Below are 16,250 nucleotides of genomic sequence, written 5' to 3'. Positions count from 1 at the left end.
GTCCTGTTTAATTTATCATGTCTAAGTGTAAATTTTGTAATATTTGTCTTTTACCATCCATTGCATTTATTGTAGATTTATACATACATTCTAATGACTACAAATGAGGGAAACTATGCAATCTATGTTTCTTTGGGTCTGGCTTACTTTATCCCAAGACTTTCCCTTTCCTTATGAATGGGATAATATTATTCTTTCTGATGGAAGCATAGAATTCCATTGCGTGTCTGTATACATGTATGTATGTGTATGTGTATACATATATACACGCATACATATATACATATATGTATATACATACATGTCTATGTATATGTACCTACCTACATATGTAGGTACATATATGTGCACACATATACATACACATATGTGTATATATGTGTGTTTATATGTGTATGTGTATATACACATATGTATATACACATACACATATGTGTGTATATATGTGCACATATATGTACATATATGTGCATGCATATATATGTATATATACATATACATATATATACACACACACCTTATTTTCTTGATCTATTCATCCATTCAGAGGCTTCTGGGTTGATTCCATATCTTGGCTATGGTAAACAATGCTGCAATGATCATGCTTGTGCTGGTAGCTTTAGTGTGGACCAGTTTGTGTTCAATTGGATAACTGCCCATGAATGGAATTGCTGGGTTACAGGGAAACTCCATGTTTAGTCTTCTGTGCAACCTCCGTACAGCTTTCCAGAGTGGTTGAACATTTTACATTCCCACCAACAGTGTAGTAGTGTTCCCTTTTGGTCACATCCCCACCAGCACCTGTTATTGTTACATTTCTTTTCTTTTTTTTTTTTTTTTTGGTCGGTCATGGGTCTTTGAACTCTGGGCTTGGGCGCTGTCCCTGTGTTCCTCAGCTCAAGGAGAGCATTCTACCGCTTGTGCCTCAGTGCCACTTCTGGTTTTCTAGTGGTTTATGGGAGATAAGAGTCTCACGGACTTTGCTGTCTGAGCTGGCTTTGAACTGTGATCCTCTGAACTCAGCCTCCTGAGTAGCTAGGATTACAGGCATGAGCCACCGGCACCTGGCCTTACATTTCTTGATAATGGCTATTCTAATTGGTGTGAGGTGGAATCTCAATGTTGTTTTGATTTGCATTTCTTTTGTAACCAGGGATATTGAATGTCTCATGTGTCTATTGGCCATTCTTCTTTCTCTGAGAAGTCTCTCTTTAAGCCTTTAGCCCATTTATTAATTGGGTTTTAGTTTCTTTGATGATTTATTTTTGGGGTTTTAATTTTTTGAGTTCTAATTATATTTTAGATATGACGCCCTTGTCTGATGGATAGCCAGTAAAGATCTTCTCCCATGCAATACCCATCAAAATCCCAACACCATTCTTCAATGATATAGAGGAAACAATCCAAAAATTCATATAGAGTAATAGAAGACCCTAAATAGAAAAAAGAATCCTTAGCAGGAAGAGCAGAACTGGAGGAATATCAATACCAAATTTCAAAGTTTATTACAAAGCCATAGTAGTTGAAACAGCATGGTACTGGCACAAGAATTGGTCTGAGGACCAATGGAATAGAAGACCCAGAAATGAACCATAGAACTATAGTCACCTAATATTTATAAGGGAATCAGAAACACAGGATGGAAGAAAGACAGCCTCTTCAACAAATGGTGCTGGCAGAATTGGCTAAACACATGCAGAAAACTGAAACTAGATCTTCATATACCACATTGCACCAGAACCAATTACAAATGGATCAAAGACCTCAATGTAAGTCTAGACACCATGATAATATTACAGGATGGGATAGGGAAAACACTAGGTATCCTTGACATGGGTCGAAACCTCCTAAGATCCAGAATCACAACAAATAGAAGACAGACTAGATAAATGTGATTGCATCAAACTGAAAAGTTTCTGCATGGCAAAGGACTTCTTTGTTTTTAATTTGGGATGAGTTACTTGATAGGTTTGCCCATCCCTTTTCTTACTTTTTTTGCAGGTTGCCATGAGGATTTAATATGTTAGTATGCATAACATGCTTAGTAAGGTGCTTGGCACAAAGCAAATATATGTTTGCTCCTACCCTTATTTAATGGCATTTTAAGAGAATGGGACCTCTGGTCACCTAGAGGCCTTGTTCTCAAGGCATTGAATGTTTTTTTTTTTTTTTTTTAATCTTATTGGCATGAGAAAATACTAGAGGGTTCAATAGAGTGGACTGAGGTGATTTAATAAGATCATCATGTTGAAAACAGAATGTAGTGGGCTGGGCTGAAGCTGAAGACTACTCTGTTGATTGCTTCAATAATGAACGTCATAATTATAAAAGCTGGGGTAGAAGAACCAGGAATAGAGACTCTAAGCAATAGGACAACTAGCTCAATGGCTCTGCCCTTAATAAGAAAAAATAAATAAATATCCCCAAGAATTGGAGCAAGAAAAATGATTTTTAACAAAATGAAGACATTAATATGCATTCTCAAGTGAGAATGTCTAAATAATGCTGGAATAGTATATGTGCATGAAATGGAAGTTAACATTGTAAAGACATTATTTCTCCCACACTGGTCTTTGTAAAAGAGTTCAGAACTATTTACTAGATGCGTGTTTAAAGAGTAAAACCCATATAGAAAAGCAAGGTCATAATATTAAGTTTGCTAAATTAATGAGTTGTTTACTTCTTTTATGCTAACTTTATTTCACCATGAAAATAACAGAGAGGGCAAATTACTATATATAATGTTACACCAGTATATTTGAAATTTAGGAGACATGGAAAATCCATGGTAAATTATAAATTTTACAAACCCAGCTCAAAGGGTAATAAAAAATCCTTATGTATTTCCACAACAAGTGAAAAATATAATTAGTAAACTTTCTAACAAAAATACATCCATTCCAAGTGGGTTTTAAAGTACAGTCCGATAATAACTTATAATTTTTAATCCAAGGCTTGCTTACATGTTTTTTAAGAGAAGAAAAAGTAGAAATTCCTGTCCTCACTTCAAGACATAACTATAACCTTGACTTCAAAACCAGACAAGCTTATAGTGAGAAAGAAGAAATCAGATGCAAATACCACCAAACAGAATATGAGCGAGCCATCCCTATTGTGTATATGAAAAGGAAAATAATATATATTTTATTTCAAGAAATCAAAAGTACCTTAACTTTTGCAAATCCACTTATGTAATTTGCTGTATTAACATACTAAGAGAAGAGAAAAATATATCATTACTGTAATGGATTCAGCTAAAGCTCAGCATGATTTATAAAGCAAATTATCAGTGAATACCAAGAATAAAATGAACCTTCTTAACCTGAAAAAAGGTAGCCTCAAATAAACCCACAAACATCATACTCGAGAATAAAATAATAACATCATTATCTTTAACACAGGAAAAAAACCCATATACTTACCATTATTTCCACCAAATCTTGTATTGATAGACTTAGTTTAAGATAGGAAAATAAAATAGAATTAAGAGATTGAAAAGAACAAAACTATTTTTTATTTTTTTGTTGGTCACAGTGTTGGGCTTGAACTCTGGGCTTGGGCACTGTCCCTCAGTTCTTCAGCTCAAGGTGAGCGGACTACTACTTGAGCCACAGCACCACTTCTCGTTTTCTAGTGGTTTATTGGAGACAAATGTCTCATGGACTTTCCTGCCCCAGCTAGCTTTGAACTGCAATCCTCAGATTTCAGCCTCCTGAGTAGTTAGGATTACAAGCATGAGCCACGAGCACCCAGCCAAAAATTTTTAACTACAAATTCTGTGATTATTTACATAGATAATCCAAAGAAGTCAGGACACAAATTATTAGAATTAATACTGTTGTTTGCCAAAAAGTTAGCTGTAATAACGTCTAACTCTATTTATCAAAAAATATGACTGTTTTCTTTAAGGTGCTATTTATAATAACCATAAACTAAAAGGTATTTATTAATACATTGAACCATATAATTATCTATATTTATCATCTATATCAATATCTATAGATCTCAATACATATGGAAAGAGAAAAGACAGAGCTCACTGAAAGATAATAAAGAAAGTGAAATAAGAGACATCTATGTTTATCAATGGGCAAACCCAATATTATTTCAATATAATAACAAAAGTCATAAATTATTTCCCTACTGGTTGATAGCTCAAGAAATTCCAATACAAAAATCCAAAAATTATCAAAAATGTGCAAGTTGGTTCATATGTATTATATATGTGTGTGTGTGTGTGTGTGTGTGTGTGTGTGAGTGTGTGTGTGTGTGTGTGTGTGTGTGTGTAGGTCTATGTTATGTATGTATATATATATATTTATATATAAATAAAGAAAATATAAGAATAGTTGCGATAGTGCTAAACATAAAGTTCAAAGTTACAGGACTTCCTTTTTCAGATACCAAGACTTAATTAAGAAGATATGATATAACACAGGGTTGATCGAACAGAACAATTAAGCTATAACTTAGAAATAGGACTTGAACATATGTGAATTTTTCACAAAAGAAAAAGGTAAGACTTGATCTATTGAGTTAACTTTTCAGTAGATGATGCCAGGCTAGGAAGAGAGAATAGAAATTTTGATCCCTACTTAACAATATGTATTAAAATGCAGCTGCAAATGGGTTGAGGATTTTTTATTAAAAGCATAACTTTAAAACGTTTGATGAGAATTTAAGAAAATACTCTTGTGGCTTTAGAATGAATAAAGCATTTGCTAAATAAAACTTTCAGTTCAGATTTATTCAGAAGCAGGGAGAAAAAATCCCAAGATAAGGATTCTATTGGAAGACATTTATTAAGGAGGATATACTGGTAACATGGTTAAGAATGGAGAAGGGAAAGGAGGGAAAGAAGGGGAAGAGAGGGAGAGAGGGGAGAGAGAAACAGAGACAGTGAGAAGGAAGGGGAAGGAAGGGGAAAAGGAAGAGAGAAGAAAGGGAAGGAGATAGCACAAGATATGTTACACAGCATTCACCATATGAACCTCTGAGTTTTAGGACAGTGCTATCCCCAGTGTTAATCCAAAGACCAACACTGGGACTCAAATAAATCTTTCAGGTTAAAGATAAGTTTAAAAAAGTAGTAAGAAAGTCTTTTTTGAAAGGAGCAGTTTTCACTTTCATTGATTTTTTTTAAAGCTTTTACTTTTACTTTTCAATTTTACTTTCCTGGCTTTCACTCTTATGGTATTTAATGAAAGAAAGAAAGGAGGGGGCGGGGAGAAGAGGCAGGAGGAGGAAAAGTGAAAGAATTAAGGGGCAAAAGTAATTCTGCAGTCATTTTGAAATTTCATACCATTACTTTAAAGTTCCTGTGGAGGAATAAATGGGTAGTTTTAACCCAGAAAACTTTATAAGAGAAAAATAATGGAAGGATTTGTTTTTACAGGTATTAAAACTTGTCTCTCATACACAGAGACAGACTCACAGTGGAAGCTAATAGCTCCGCAAAAGTCACTGAACAGATGTGAGGATATAAAATACCAACATGGTAGCTGGATGGCATTTTAAATCATTGGGGGACAGGTTTTGACTGGTCAAAGAATTGTCCTAAGAACATTGCAAAGAACTATAGTGAGATCTCAGCTGAGTACAACCTAGTAAACAAATTCCAGATGAAGTCACAGTGTTAGGTGTAAAAAGAAAAAAATGGAGGGATGAGTTATAGAGTAAGTCAGAAAACAAATCATTCATCTCTATTTTCTATTTATCTGATTGGGGAAGAGAAAGAGAATTTCCTCCTGATTAGAAAGATCAAACGGACTTGTTTTACTAGCTTGAAAGTTACCATCATAACTTCCACCAGACAGACCATCCTCTACCTCTACCATAAAGACGGCCCTTTGAGGCAGGTGCCAATGGCAGCTCAACTTCCTCATTTTCTGATTGCGACTCTGAACACTGCCTTCAGTTGTTTATCTCCTAACACTGGACTGGAGTTCCTGTTAGCTGACTCTCATACCTGCCTTTTCTCCTCCACCCTTTACGCTTCTACAAGAACTATTTCTGATCATGATTTCAATTTCCAGACATTGGCACCAGTCTTTGTATATCCAACTGCCATTGAACCAACCAGAGAGTGTTTTACATATACCTCAAGAAAAGTTCCTCTCCCCAACTCACCAGCTTCCTCTTCAGACTGGGCACCATTAAGACCCACTCTTACAAATCACAGCCTGATTGCTTAGTTTTAAAGAACTAAGTGTTGGGGCTCTCCATGGCACATCCTGTCCCTTCTATTCTTCCTCCATACCCATAAGCTACCTCTATCCATCATCACCAAGTCATGGTAGGCTAGCATGAAATCTTACACAGACCATCTCACTTCTACACTCTCTTTCCCTAGTCCAAGCCACCATCCTTTCTCCCTATATTGACTACAGAAACCACCTAACTGATTTCTCTCCTTTCACCCTTGACCTCATAAAGCTATGAACCACATTTCAACATTCATTGCTTTTGCCCTTAGAAACTTCCACTTATCCATCATATCTCACTTACTTGTCACTAAACATTCTGACATCCCAGATTTGCTTTTTCTCTGCTGCTGTTCTTCTAATTGAATAGGCCATTCTGTAGAGTTTGATGACAGCTTCAGTTAATTGTTATAATTATTTAAATATTTTCCCTTTCTAGGGCACAGATTGATTAAGGATTTGAGTATATCTCTCATTTTATTGCATTCTTAATACCTGCTACAGTCCTTTGATTATATTAAACACTCAAAAATATTTATGAAGAAGAGAGCTGGGAAAGGGAAAACAATGAGATTTAACTGATTAAAAGTTTTTATCTACCTAATTTAAAACAAAGGAAACTCTGGCAAAAATATTTATACATTCTGCAAAAAAAAAAAAGGATGCTCTTATAAAGAAATGACAGTGACAAATCCAGAAGACAAAAATGAGCAAAAATAAATAGCTATAGAAGAAAATGAGCACAGGGTATAGAGACCATGTTCCTAAAAGAATCAATGCAAATGACTAATTAAGCAGAAAAAACTGCACTCTCCAGTATTCTAAAAAGGATGCACACATGCACTTAATTTTTTAAATAGTGTTGGCAGAAATCAGGACTAGGCATATTCTGTTGGGGATTCATACTAACTTTCTGGGAAGCAATCTGGTAATTTGTGTCAAAAGGCTTAAAAATAAAATTATCTACTTTGGCCGAGTAAATTAATTGCCACAAGTTTATCTTTGGGACATCAGAAAAGTTGCATGCAAATACTTATTTATAAGACTGCTCATTCCAGTGATATTCATGTTCAAAACAATGAGTTCAAACTAACTTTAATACTTTAATTACAAAGTATTGTTAACTTTGACTATGCTGGGGTTATTGTTCTAAAAGTAGCTATTAAAATACAGGGTTCTAAAGAATAGTTAAGGTTTTTTTTAAGTCTATAAGTTGTTTAGTGATTTTAAAAAATAGGTCAGAGTTTAATACACACGGAAAAGATTAAATTTCTCTAAAAAGTGAAATATAAGGCTGGGTACATTGGCTCATCCATGTAATCCAGATGCTCAGGAGGTAGGGAGCAGAGGATTGTTATTTGAGGCCAACACATTAAAAGTACTATCAAGACCTCCATCTCAATCAATAATTAGAGAGCAGTTATGAGGGAGGGGAGGACAGAACCTGAAGCCAGTCATGAAAACATGAGACTGTACCTGAAAAATACCTAGAGTCAAAATGACTGGGTATGTAGTTCAAATGGTAGAGCACCTACCTAGCAAGCACAAGGTCCCGAGTTCAAACTCCAGTGCCATCAAAAATAGTAAATAAAGTACAGATAAGCAAGGTATATTTCATAGTTTAAAAATAAAATAAGTATACCTATAAGATGTATAAAATACTGTAAAACATCTTTGGATGTGGTATGATAAAGGGATGTTATTCGATCTCCTCTTAAAACTTGTTCATGCATTCTTAATATCCAACAAATTGTGTGAATCATATCCGTAATGAGAAAAACTAAATATGTTTTAATGTGACAATGGAGTACTGATTGCAACATATGGTGAAGGCTCGATTGAGAGAGGCCTAGCATGATGATTTAGAGTATGTCTGCTTTGAAGCTCCTGGACAGGTGTTCAGTTCCCTCTTTTTTCAACTTAAGACTTGGGTGACCTTGGCAACGTCCTGAGTTCTCTCAGCCTCCCTTGGCTTAGCATTACAAGGGAGATAATGCACACCACCAGGCAGAGCTATTTTGTGGCTTAAGGAAAAATAATGTGTGTAAAATTCTGATCAAAGAGTAAGTGCTTATACCTGTTTGTATAAAGCTGAAGTATAAATAGATCTGTAATGATTTACATGGATTCAGGATTCTCTAAGGGTTTATAACTGGAAAGTTTGGAGAACCATTTAGTTTCTGCCTCAGCATCTTGCAGACTGCTGTGAGAATGTCAGAATCAATCCTACAGGAGGTACCTGGTAGGGAGAGACTGGCCTGTTACAGAAGCAGCCCCAGGAAAGGTTGTGCTCATTAGGCCAAAATGCTGGCCTAAGTCATTCATTCACTCTCCAACCAGCCAGTAAATAGCCATTAAACACCTATCCCAAGCCAAGGATTGGAGATTCATCAGCAAGAAAAGCTAGCTGACACTTTGGAGCAAAGTGAGCTTCTTTCTTTTTCTTTTTAAACCTTAAAAAATTATCTTTAGTTGTAGAAAGGAGTTGCCATTCAACAAAACAGTTTAAGAATGCAATATATTTGATCAATGTCACCCTTTCAACATTCCCACCCATCCCTTCCCTCTCTACCCCTTCTGATCCTCTTTTTCATTTTGTAGGATATTAACTTGAATTTGTGACTGCATTCTCCCCTCTTCTCCTCTTCATTCATCTACCCTTTTCCCTTTCACCTCACTCTACTCATTTCAAGTATTGACTTCCTAGAGTTCATTTTGTTGAACTTTGATTTTAACTTTCTAAAGAATTATACTATTTGAGTTCTCCTTTGAGCGTCTTTTAATTGGAGTGGGGTCTCAAGGCACATAGTTTGTACTCGATTTACGATTTGGGAAATGGAGGAAGCACTTCCTAAAGCTGTAGACACCATGGTGGGGTTATGAAATCAATGGCTGGTAAAATGATGGCCAGGCTTGCTTTGCATTCCTCAAATGCCAATCTTAGAGCAAAGGCCTATTCTAGAGTCCTGCCTACTGATGGAGCCCGGGCCTGCTGATCTCCTCCCTGCCTGGACCAGGTTTACTTCCCAAATAGACTAGCTTAGTTTGTAGATAAAAAGCCATTTGCCTTTTAAAGCATAGTCTGAAAACTGTGGTCCATAGGTAAAATCCACCCATTGTTTGCTTTGGGAAGCAGTTCTGTTGACAGACAGATATAACCACTCATGTTTGGACCCAGTGGTCAGTTTGGTACTATAATGGTAGAGTTGCGTAGATGCAACAGAGGCTCTATGGCTTGTCAAGATTGTGATGTGTTCTTCCTTATGACTGATGGCAACTTTGCCAATCGCTCTTGTAGGTCAATGACAAGGATGGTGACACCAAGTTCATCACTTTTTTTCTTCTATAGTTCCAGGAGCTGTTCCTCTTGAATCCATCCAAGGGGGACCCTTTGAAGAGAAGATCTACATCCAGTGGAAACCTCCCAATGAGACCAATGGAGTCATCACACTCTATGAGGTAAGAAAGGTCCCTTGGGCTGCTCCAGTCATCAGTCTTCTGTAGGCCAAAGATGACGCCTGTCTGTCTATTGAGGGTGTATAGGTGTAAGGTTTCTGACCCTACCATGGGAAGAGCATGCAGTTGGGCTTTCTTGATGTTCCTCAATAGACAGAGAAATTTGAATATACCTCTTGTTAAGGTGATTTTAGTGACAATTGATTCCTTTTAGCATAGTAGGAGCTTGGGGGTTCACATGGCTCTGATTCAGAACAGATACAGTCCTGGAAAGCAGTTAAGTTTATCTGGTAAACCACAGGACTCCCCATGGTGCTCAGCCCGTTGAGTATCAGTTCCTGGACTTTGAAAAGAATCCCAGAGGTATAATGTTGTTCTTCCTTAAATTGTTCTGAGGGAAAGGCATATTGAATTGTTACCATGTGATAGTGCCCAAAGTCTCGTACCAAGCATTAACAGGGCCTTTTCATATCCGAGATGAAACACAACCTGCATGGACAGTAATTTCCCACAAAGCCAACATAATACTGTTTCTTGAGACTTGAGAAAGCAAAACAAGCAATAAGGAAGTCCATTGCAAAGCAAAACCCCCAAATCTCTATCAAAAAGTACATGGAGCTAAGATTCAAGAACTGGAATGTGTATAAGATTGCTTCTCCTTGTATTATATTTGTTCAGAGTCATAGTCTTACAATATAACTCAGGCTAGCTTCAAATGGCAGGCCTTCTTGCCTCAGCCTCCCAACTGCATATATCTAAGACTCATATATATATGCCCAGCCCACTCTTTGTATTGGAAGACAGTAGGGTAAAATAGAAAAATGGAGCAATGCAGATGAAACAGAAAGACATAGCCTAGCATTCTAGTAGCTGGTACCATAGTCTCAGGTTCCCTTTAGTGGCCGTTTCTCTCTCTACGCCTGTTCCTCCATCTGTAAAACCAGGGCAGCCATCTCCGCTTCAGGATTTCTCTAGCAAGTCTAAGGGAAAAAGCATAAACAACTTCCAGACAGAAACATAACTAGAGGCCCATGAAGGGTTTACCCCACTGAAAGCTCATGCAGAAAGATACATAGATAGTAAGTGTGCTGGGAGGGGAACTCTGGGGAACAAAGTCAAAGCATAGTTGATGAGGTAGATCAGGATTACTCTGATGAACACATAAGCTCTCTACAGACATCAATGGTCCTAAGGGCTCTCTGAAGGAAGAGATTATCTGCCATGTACAAGGAGCTTGAGAAAACACCTGTCCCACTAAATCTAGCATTCCTCAGAAGAGGAGATCGCTAGCATCCTAATATCTTCATTATAGAAACAGCAGGGAGCTTGGTGCAGCCCTCAGGACCAGACACCTATCCCTACCCTTGATGAGCTGTCCTGGGCTGCAGGCAGATGCTTTGTAAAAAAGAGATCACATAATAAATGCCAGCATTGGGGGAGGAAATAGAGATAGCAATTACACACACACACACACACACACACACACACACACACACACACACACACACACACACACACACACACATACACACACACACAAACACACACAGATCTATTGTGTATAGCTTTTTTTCATTATATATAAAAGAAAAGCACCCATGATTTAGAGAGCAATGGTAGTATTCTGTTTGTTGTTCTTTTTTAAATCTCTCCAAGCCAGGTGGCAGTGTCTTATGTCTGTAATCCTAGCTACTGAGGAAGCTGAGATCTGAGGATTGCAGTTCAAAGCCATCCCCAGCAGAAAAGTCCAAGAGAGTGTTATATCCAATTAACCAGCCAGGAGTGGAGCTGCATCTCAAGTGGTAGAACACTAGTGAGCATAAAAGCTCGGGGACAGTGCCCAAGAGTTCAAGCCCAAGACCCCCACATAAAAACTACAACAAAAAACTCCATGCCAGACATGTATAACTTTTGCAATTCCCACTGAAGTAACATTTCAAAGGTCTTAGAGACCAACTTAGGGAATATGAACACACTGTATTATCATTTCATAATTCCATTTACTAATAGCTTGTGAGTTTGCCTTGTTTTTCTCCTCACTTGGATGACACCTTGTTCATGAACATTCCCTGGCCCTGAAGGCCAGACCATGTTGCTAGTGGGGTCACATCTCTATGTGTCCCTTGAGAGCAATACACTTTGCCCTCTAGTAGGATTACAAATTGGACTGGACCAAGATGGTCATGATTGCTATCTGGGGCTTGTATGTGAAGATGGATGGTTCGACCTCTCCCATCTGAATCAGCTTTCTATACCCAAGCCATGGCAACTGCAGGCAGGCACTTACAGTGCTGGAATGAGCTCACCCGAGGAATGAATGCAGCCAAACAGTTGTCTCAAAAACTCTTCAATAAAATCATTGAGACACAAGCTGTTCAGAGTTCATGAAAAACAGTAATCAATATGTGTTTCAATTCAATTAATTGTGCTCATCTCTGTCCAAAAATAAAAATCACACAGTGTGAGGGAATTGGGCCAGAAGATGTTACACTTGCAACTGGGTTAACGAAGTGTGAAAATATTTAAAATTCAGACATAGGCAGCATCCTAGTAAGCCTTTCTGTTTAGCAGTCAAAAATCACCAAGTTTCTAATTACAGTGTATAAATCTGAGAAGCTTAAAGGGAACGAGAAGACCCTAATGAGGCAGGAACGGGTGTCTTGATTATTCTGGACTTGATTGACATTTATCTTGCAAGCTATTCTAAGTCCCATGTTCAGAGTTAAATAAATCACAGACTTGGGTCTCAATCACACAGGGCTGCACTCTGACGTGGGGGCACCTTGGGAAGGTACAATAGCTCAGAGGATTGTCAATGTTTTGGGGTTTTTTTCCCTAGCATACAGAGAGTTGGATTCAATCTGCCCAAAAGCACAGGGCTTGGGAATCAGCAAGCCAGCAGAGTGTATTACAGGATGACTGGTGTGGATTCTGAGACAGAGTTTGAACAGGATGAGAGTAGACACACCAACTTAGATGGAGAGCAAGGATCAGCTGTGTGGGTGAGCGTAGGAGCAAGTGCTCAAAGAGACAGGCCTAAAGGATGTTCCCTTAACTTAGCCACTGTGGCTCCTCTAGCGGTCATCAGGGCTGAGTGACCATAGGATATGGTGACTGATCTGTAGAGACACAGTGGGGAAGATGGGATGCGGCCCAGATGTTCAGGAGGCAGTGTAGGCAGGAAGGGATCAGCTGGATTATGACTAATATAGTCCCAAACGAACAAGAATTCACATGATTCCAAATGGATCTGTGCTAATTAGGACACACAGTTTTCATAACACAGGCTACTATTGAGTACAACTTGAGCCAGGATGTGAACTAGGACAAATGTTCCTCTTTCATTTGTTGTTTATCACATCAAGGACCTAAACTAGTAGCTTGCACCTGTAGTATGTACTCAGTAAGTAATTCTTGGATGAATGTGTATATTTGTGTTCTACCTTAACAGGGTGACAGTGAATGTTGTATCTAATGAAATGGTTCTCAAAATTTGCTGAAGTTTAGGATCACTCCTTGAGATAACTCTGCTCGATTTTGCTGTGAACCTAAAAGTGCTCTAAAAAAGTAGTCCATTAAAAAGTTTCATCTTGGAATCCTGGGAAATACAGGTAAAATAGACAAACAAATGAGTATATAGATACCTCCATAAATAGGTGGAGAGATGAACCTCATTTCAATCTAAGTAGATCAGAATCTTCAGGAGAGAGGTGCTATGTGTGTGTTGTGAATAAGGTTGTTTATGTGTTGTTTTTAATTTCCTTGGGGAATTCTAATGCACATCCTGGGTGGGAAGGAAGTCTTGTGTACAGTGAATCTAATCTGGTCTCTTTATATGTTATCCTCTGTATATGTTATCCTGGTCTCTTTATATGTTATCCTGGTTGAGTACCTGCTGGATAAACAGCATCTCAGTCCAACAGGCTCCACCTCTCTGATATTACCATGCAACCAACTCACACATGCTCAGGGAAGCAGCAGTGTTCCATCCAGGAAGCTTTGGCCTATTTTTTTTTACCTCCCTCATCCCCCACGAGGCTAAAAGGACAGTGTGTGGAGTAATTGATACACAGGTGCTGTTATTCTGCCAATACCCATTTTGTACTTCATCAGTGGCATCTCACATAGTCAGATGCTGAACCCAACCACTGCCCTTCTCATATCAATCTTTCCCCCTCTCCTCTATGGTAGAAGTCATTTCTGGTTGGTGAGATTAAAAAAAGACATATACACATACAGAACTTAATAGATTTGCTGAGAGGCCTTCCCTAAATCTTAAAAGCCAGGGCTCTGGGATGTCTAGGAGTCACGTGGTTTTGTTTTTTTTTCAGTCCCCAGCTCATCACTCACCTTTCATAAGACGTTTCCCTTCCAGCAACTTGAAGAATGCAGGCATCTCTGGGTAGATGGCATATTATGGGGTTTCTGGGCTGACAAGGAGGCTGACAGGTGTTTCAGAAGAAACAGCTCTGGTTGAAAAAAGAATGATTTCAGGCACTCAGCATCTAGAAGGAAGGAAGTTGCATTGGGATATGAGTTGCATTCATGTAAGTGGCCCCATTAGAGCTGCCTGTCATCCATCGGTGGAATTTCTGGGTGCCTACATATTGGCCTGGGGTGGTTCTGTTTTTCCATCACAACACAACTATTTGTGATAGAGTCAGGCAGAGGGATTGGAAACATCAACAGATGTACAGCACTTGTTATCCAAGGGACAGAAAATCATATTCTCCTGGCAATACATGATTTTGTTTTTGTTTTGGGGTGATTATTTTTTTTGCAGCACATATTAACCATCCAATCCAGCTATAAACAGTAGGGGTTGGTCTTTCAGAGATATTGTTGCAGTATGTACATGTAAACATGTCTATCTTGACATGCTTTTGTCAGAGCTTGTCTTTGTAAGCTTAGCCAGCTGTGTATGTCAGTGTGGGTGTGTGTACATGTGTTTATATGTTTGTTGGCATGTCTGCATGAAATCTTTACCTTGGTCGGGTACCCATCTTCCAACTCCCTCTTCCAAATTGCTCGATTTTATTGGGTAATAGAGAGTAATGTCATGGGAGAAACTCTCATAACATTTCAGGGGAGGTCTTAGTGTGTCATCAATTAGCTAGGCACTGGTGGCTCCCTGCCTATAAATCCTAGCCACTCGGGAGGCTGAGATCTGAGGATTGCAGTTTCCAAGCCAACCCCGGCAGGAAAGTTTGTGAGACTCTTACCTCCAATGAAACACCAGAAAGCCAGAAGGGAAGTGGTGACTCAAATAGTAGAGCACCAGCCTTAAGGAAAAAAGCTCAAGGACAAGGCCCAGGCCCTGAGTTTAAGCCCCAGAACTAGCACGTGCAAAACAAACAAACCAAAAAAAAAAAAAACCCACCCTCTAGTTATATGTAATCATATGCATTTGCAATTGTCTTATGAAAGAGGGGGAGAAAATATGAAACATCAGGTCTCCACTTGCACTGGTGTGGCTCTCCTGCAGCCTCCTCAGATGGAAGGGAAGCTGTGTTTTAATGGAGACCCCTCCCATGATGGAACCAGGCTTTGTAAGGGATCCTCCTGCATGCACAGTCACGTGGCTGGAGATGAGATCCTTTCTCCCGCAGCCCTGTCCTTCAATCTATCGCCCAGAGGCAGCGTGTTACTTGCCAAGTGTCTCTTTCAACATCACAAGTTGTTCTCTTTTTATCTTGGATGTTTTACCATGTTACTCCTGTTAGAATTCTTCCCGTGCTGGGCAATACAGCATGCATTTACTGCTTTTAACTGTGTTGGCTCTTTCATTTCTGTTTTGGTCAGAAAAGTTCTGTGTTTAGAACTTAAATGAAGGGTGCCTGTAGGTTTTCCACTTATCATTAGACATGCATAAGCTCCCAGTTCCTGGATGTTGGAATTCAAATTGGTCGTACATTGTTTCTCCTTCTCATAGGTTCAGGAGGGAGTACGGGGCTTTTCTTCTCTTACCCCAAACCAATGAACTTGTTGACTTTATTATTTTATTTTTTTTACTTGTCATCTAGAGAGAAGTAATTTCTTTAAAATTGATGCTCCACTTCATTTGTTCCACTTCATTATGGTATATATATACATATATATACACATATATATTTGTGCATATGTGCACATTTACATACAATATACATATAGACACACATGCATGTATGTACAATGTGTGTATGGACACATATACATACACACATAAACCTGTGTGTGTCATGTCTACATAATTACTCTCTTGATTTTAGTAAAGGATATTCAGATACATATAATCTTTTGGAACTTTTTTAAAAAATTGAGACATTGTGTTTTAATATCAGAAGCACAGATGGTAAATCATAGTTTAACAATCATTTGTAAACAACTCATCATTGTTTGTCCAAAGGATATACATTTTTCCCTCTGGTAATTACACGTTTCATTAATTATCTTCTTATAAAAGTATATTAGGATCATTTTTCACATATTCAAAGATGATCATTTAGTTTCATAGTAATCATAGAACTCATACTAAGTGACATAGTAATATTTGAACATTTGTGAAATTCACCTGTAATTTGCAAAATTCACATATAATAATTATAGGAAATA

At 38.1% G+C, this 16,250-nt stretch overlaps 1 protein-coding gene across 12 annotated transcripts in view; it reads left to right on the top strand.

Annotated features, from left to right (window-relative positions):
* Positions 1–16,250, top strand: part of Ptprt (protein tyrosine phosphatase receptor type T) — a 992,204-nt gene that overhangs the window by 646,329 nt on the left and 329,625 nt on the right. For all 12 annotated transcript variants that reach the window (XM_069989779.1, XM_069989783.1, XM_069989780.1 and 9 more), the window contains exon 8: positions 9,553–9,662. In XM_069989779.1, coding sequence (XP_069845880.1) covers positions 9,553–9,662 — 110 coding nt within the window. The remainder of the gene's footprint in view (positions 1–9,552; positions 9,663–16,250) is intronic.

Source organism: Dipodomys merriami, unplaced genomic scaffold (genome assembly GCF_024711535.1).
Source record: "Dipodomys merriami isolate MVZ:Mamm:240054 unplaced genomic scaffold, mDipMer1.0.p SCAF_39, whole genome shotgun sequence".
Classification (NCBI taxonomy): Eukaryota; Metazoa; Chordata; class Mammalia; order Rodentia; family Heteromyidae; genus Dipodomys; species Dipodomys merriami.
This window is presented reverse-complemented; position numbering and strand designations above follow the sequence as displayed.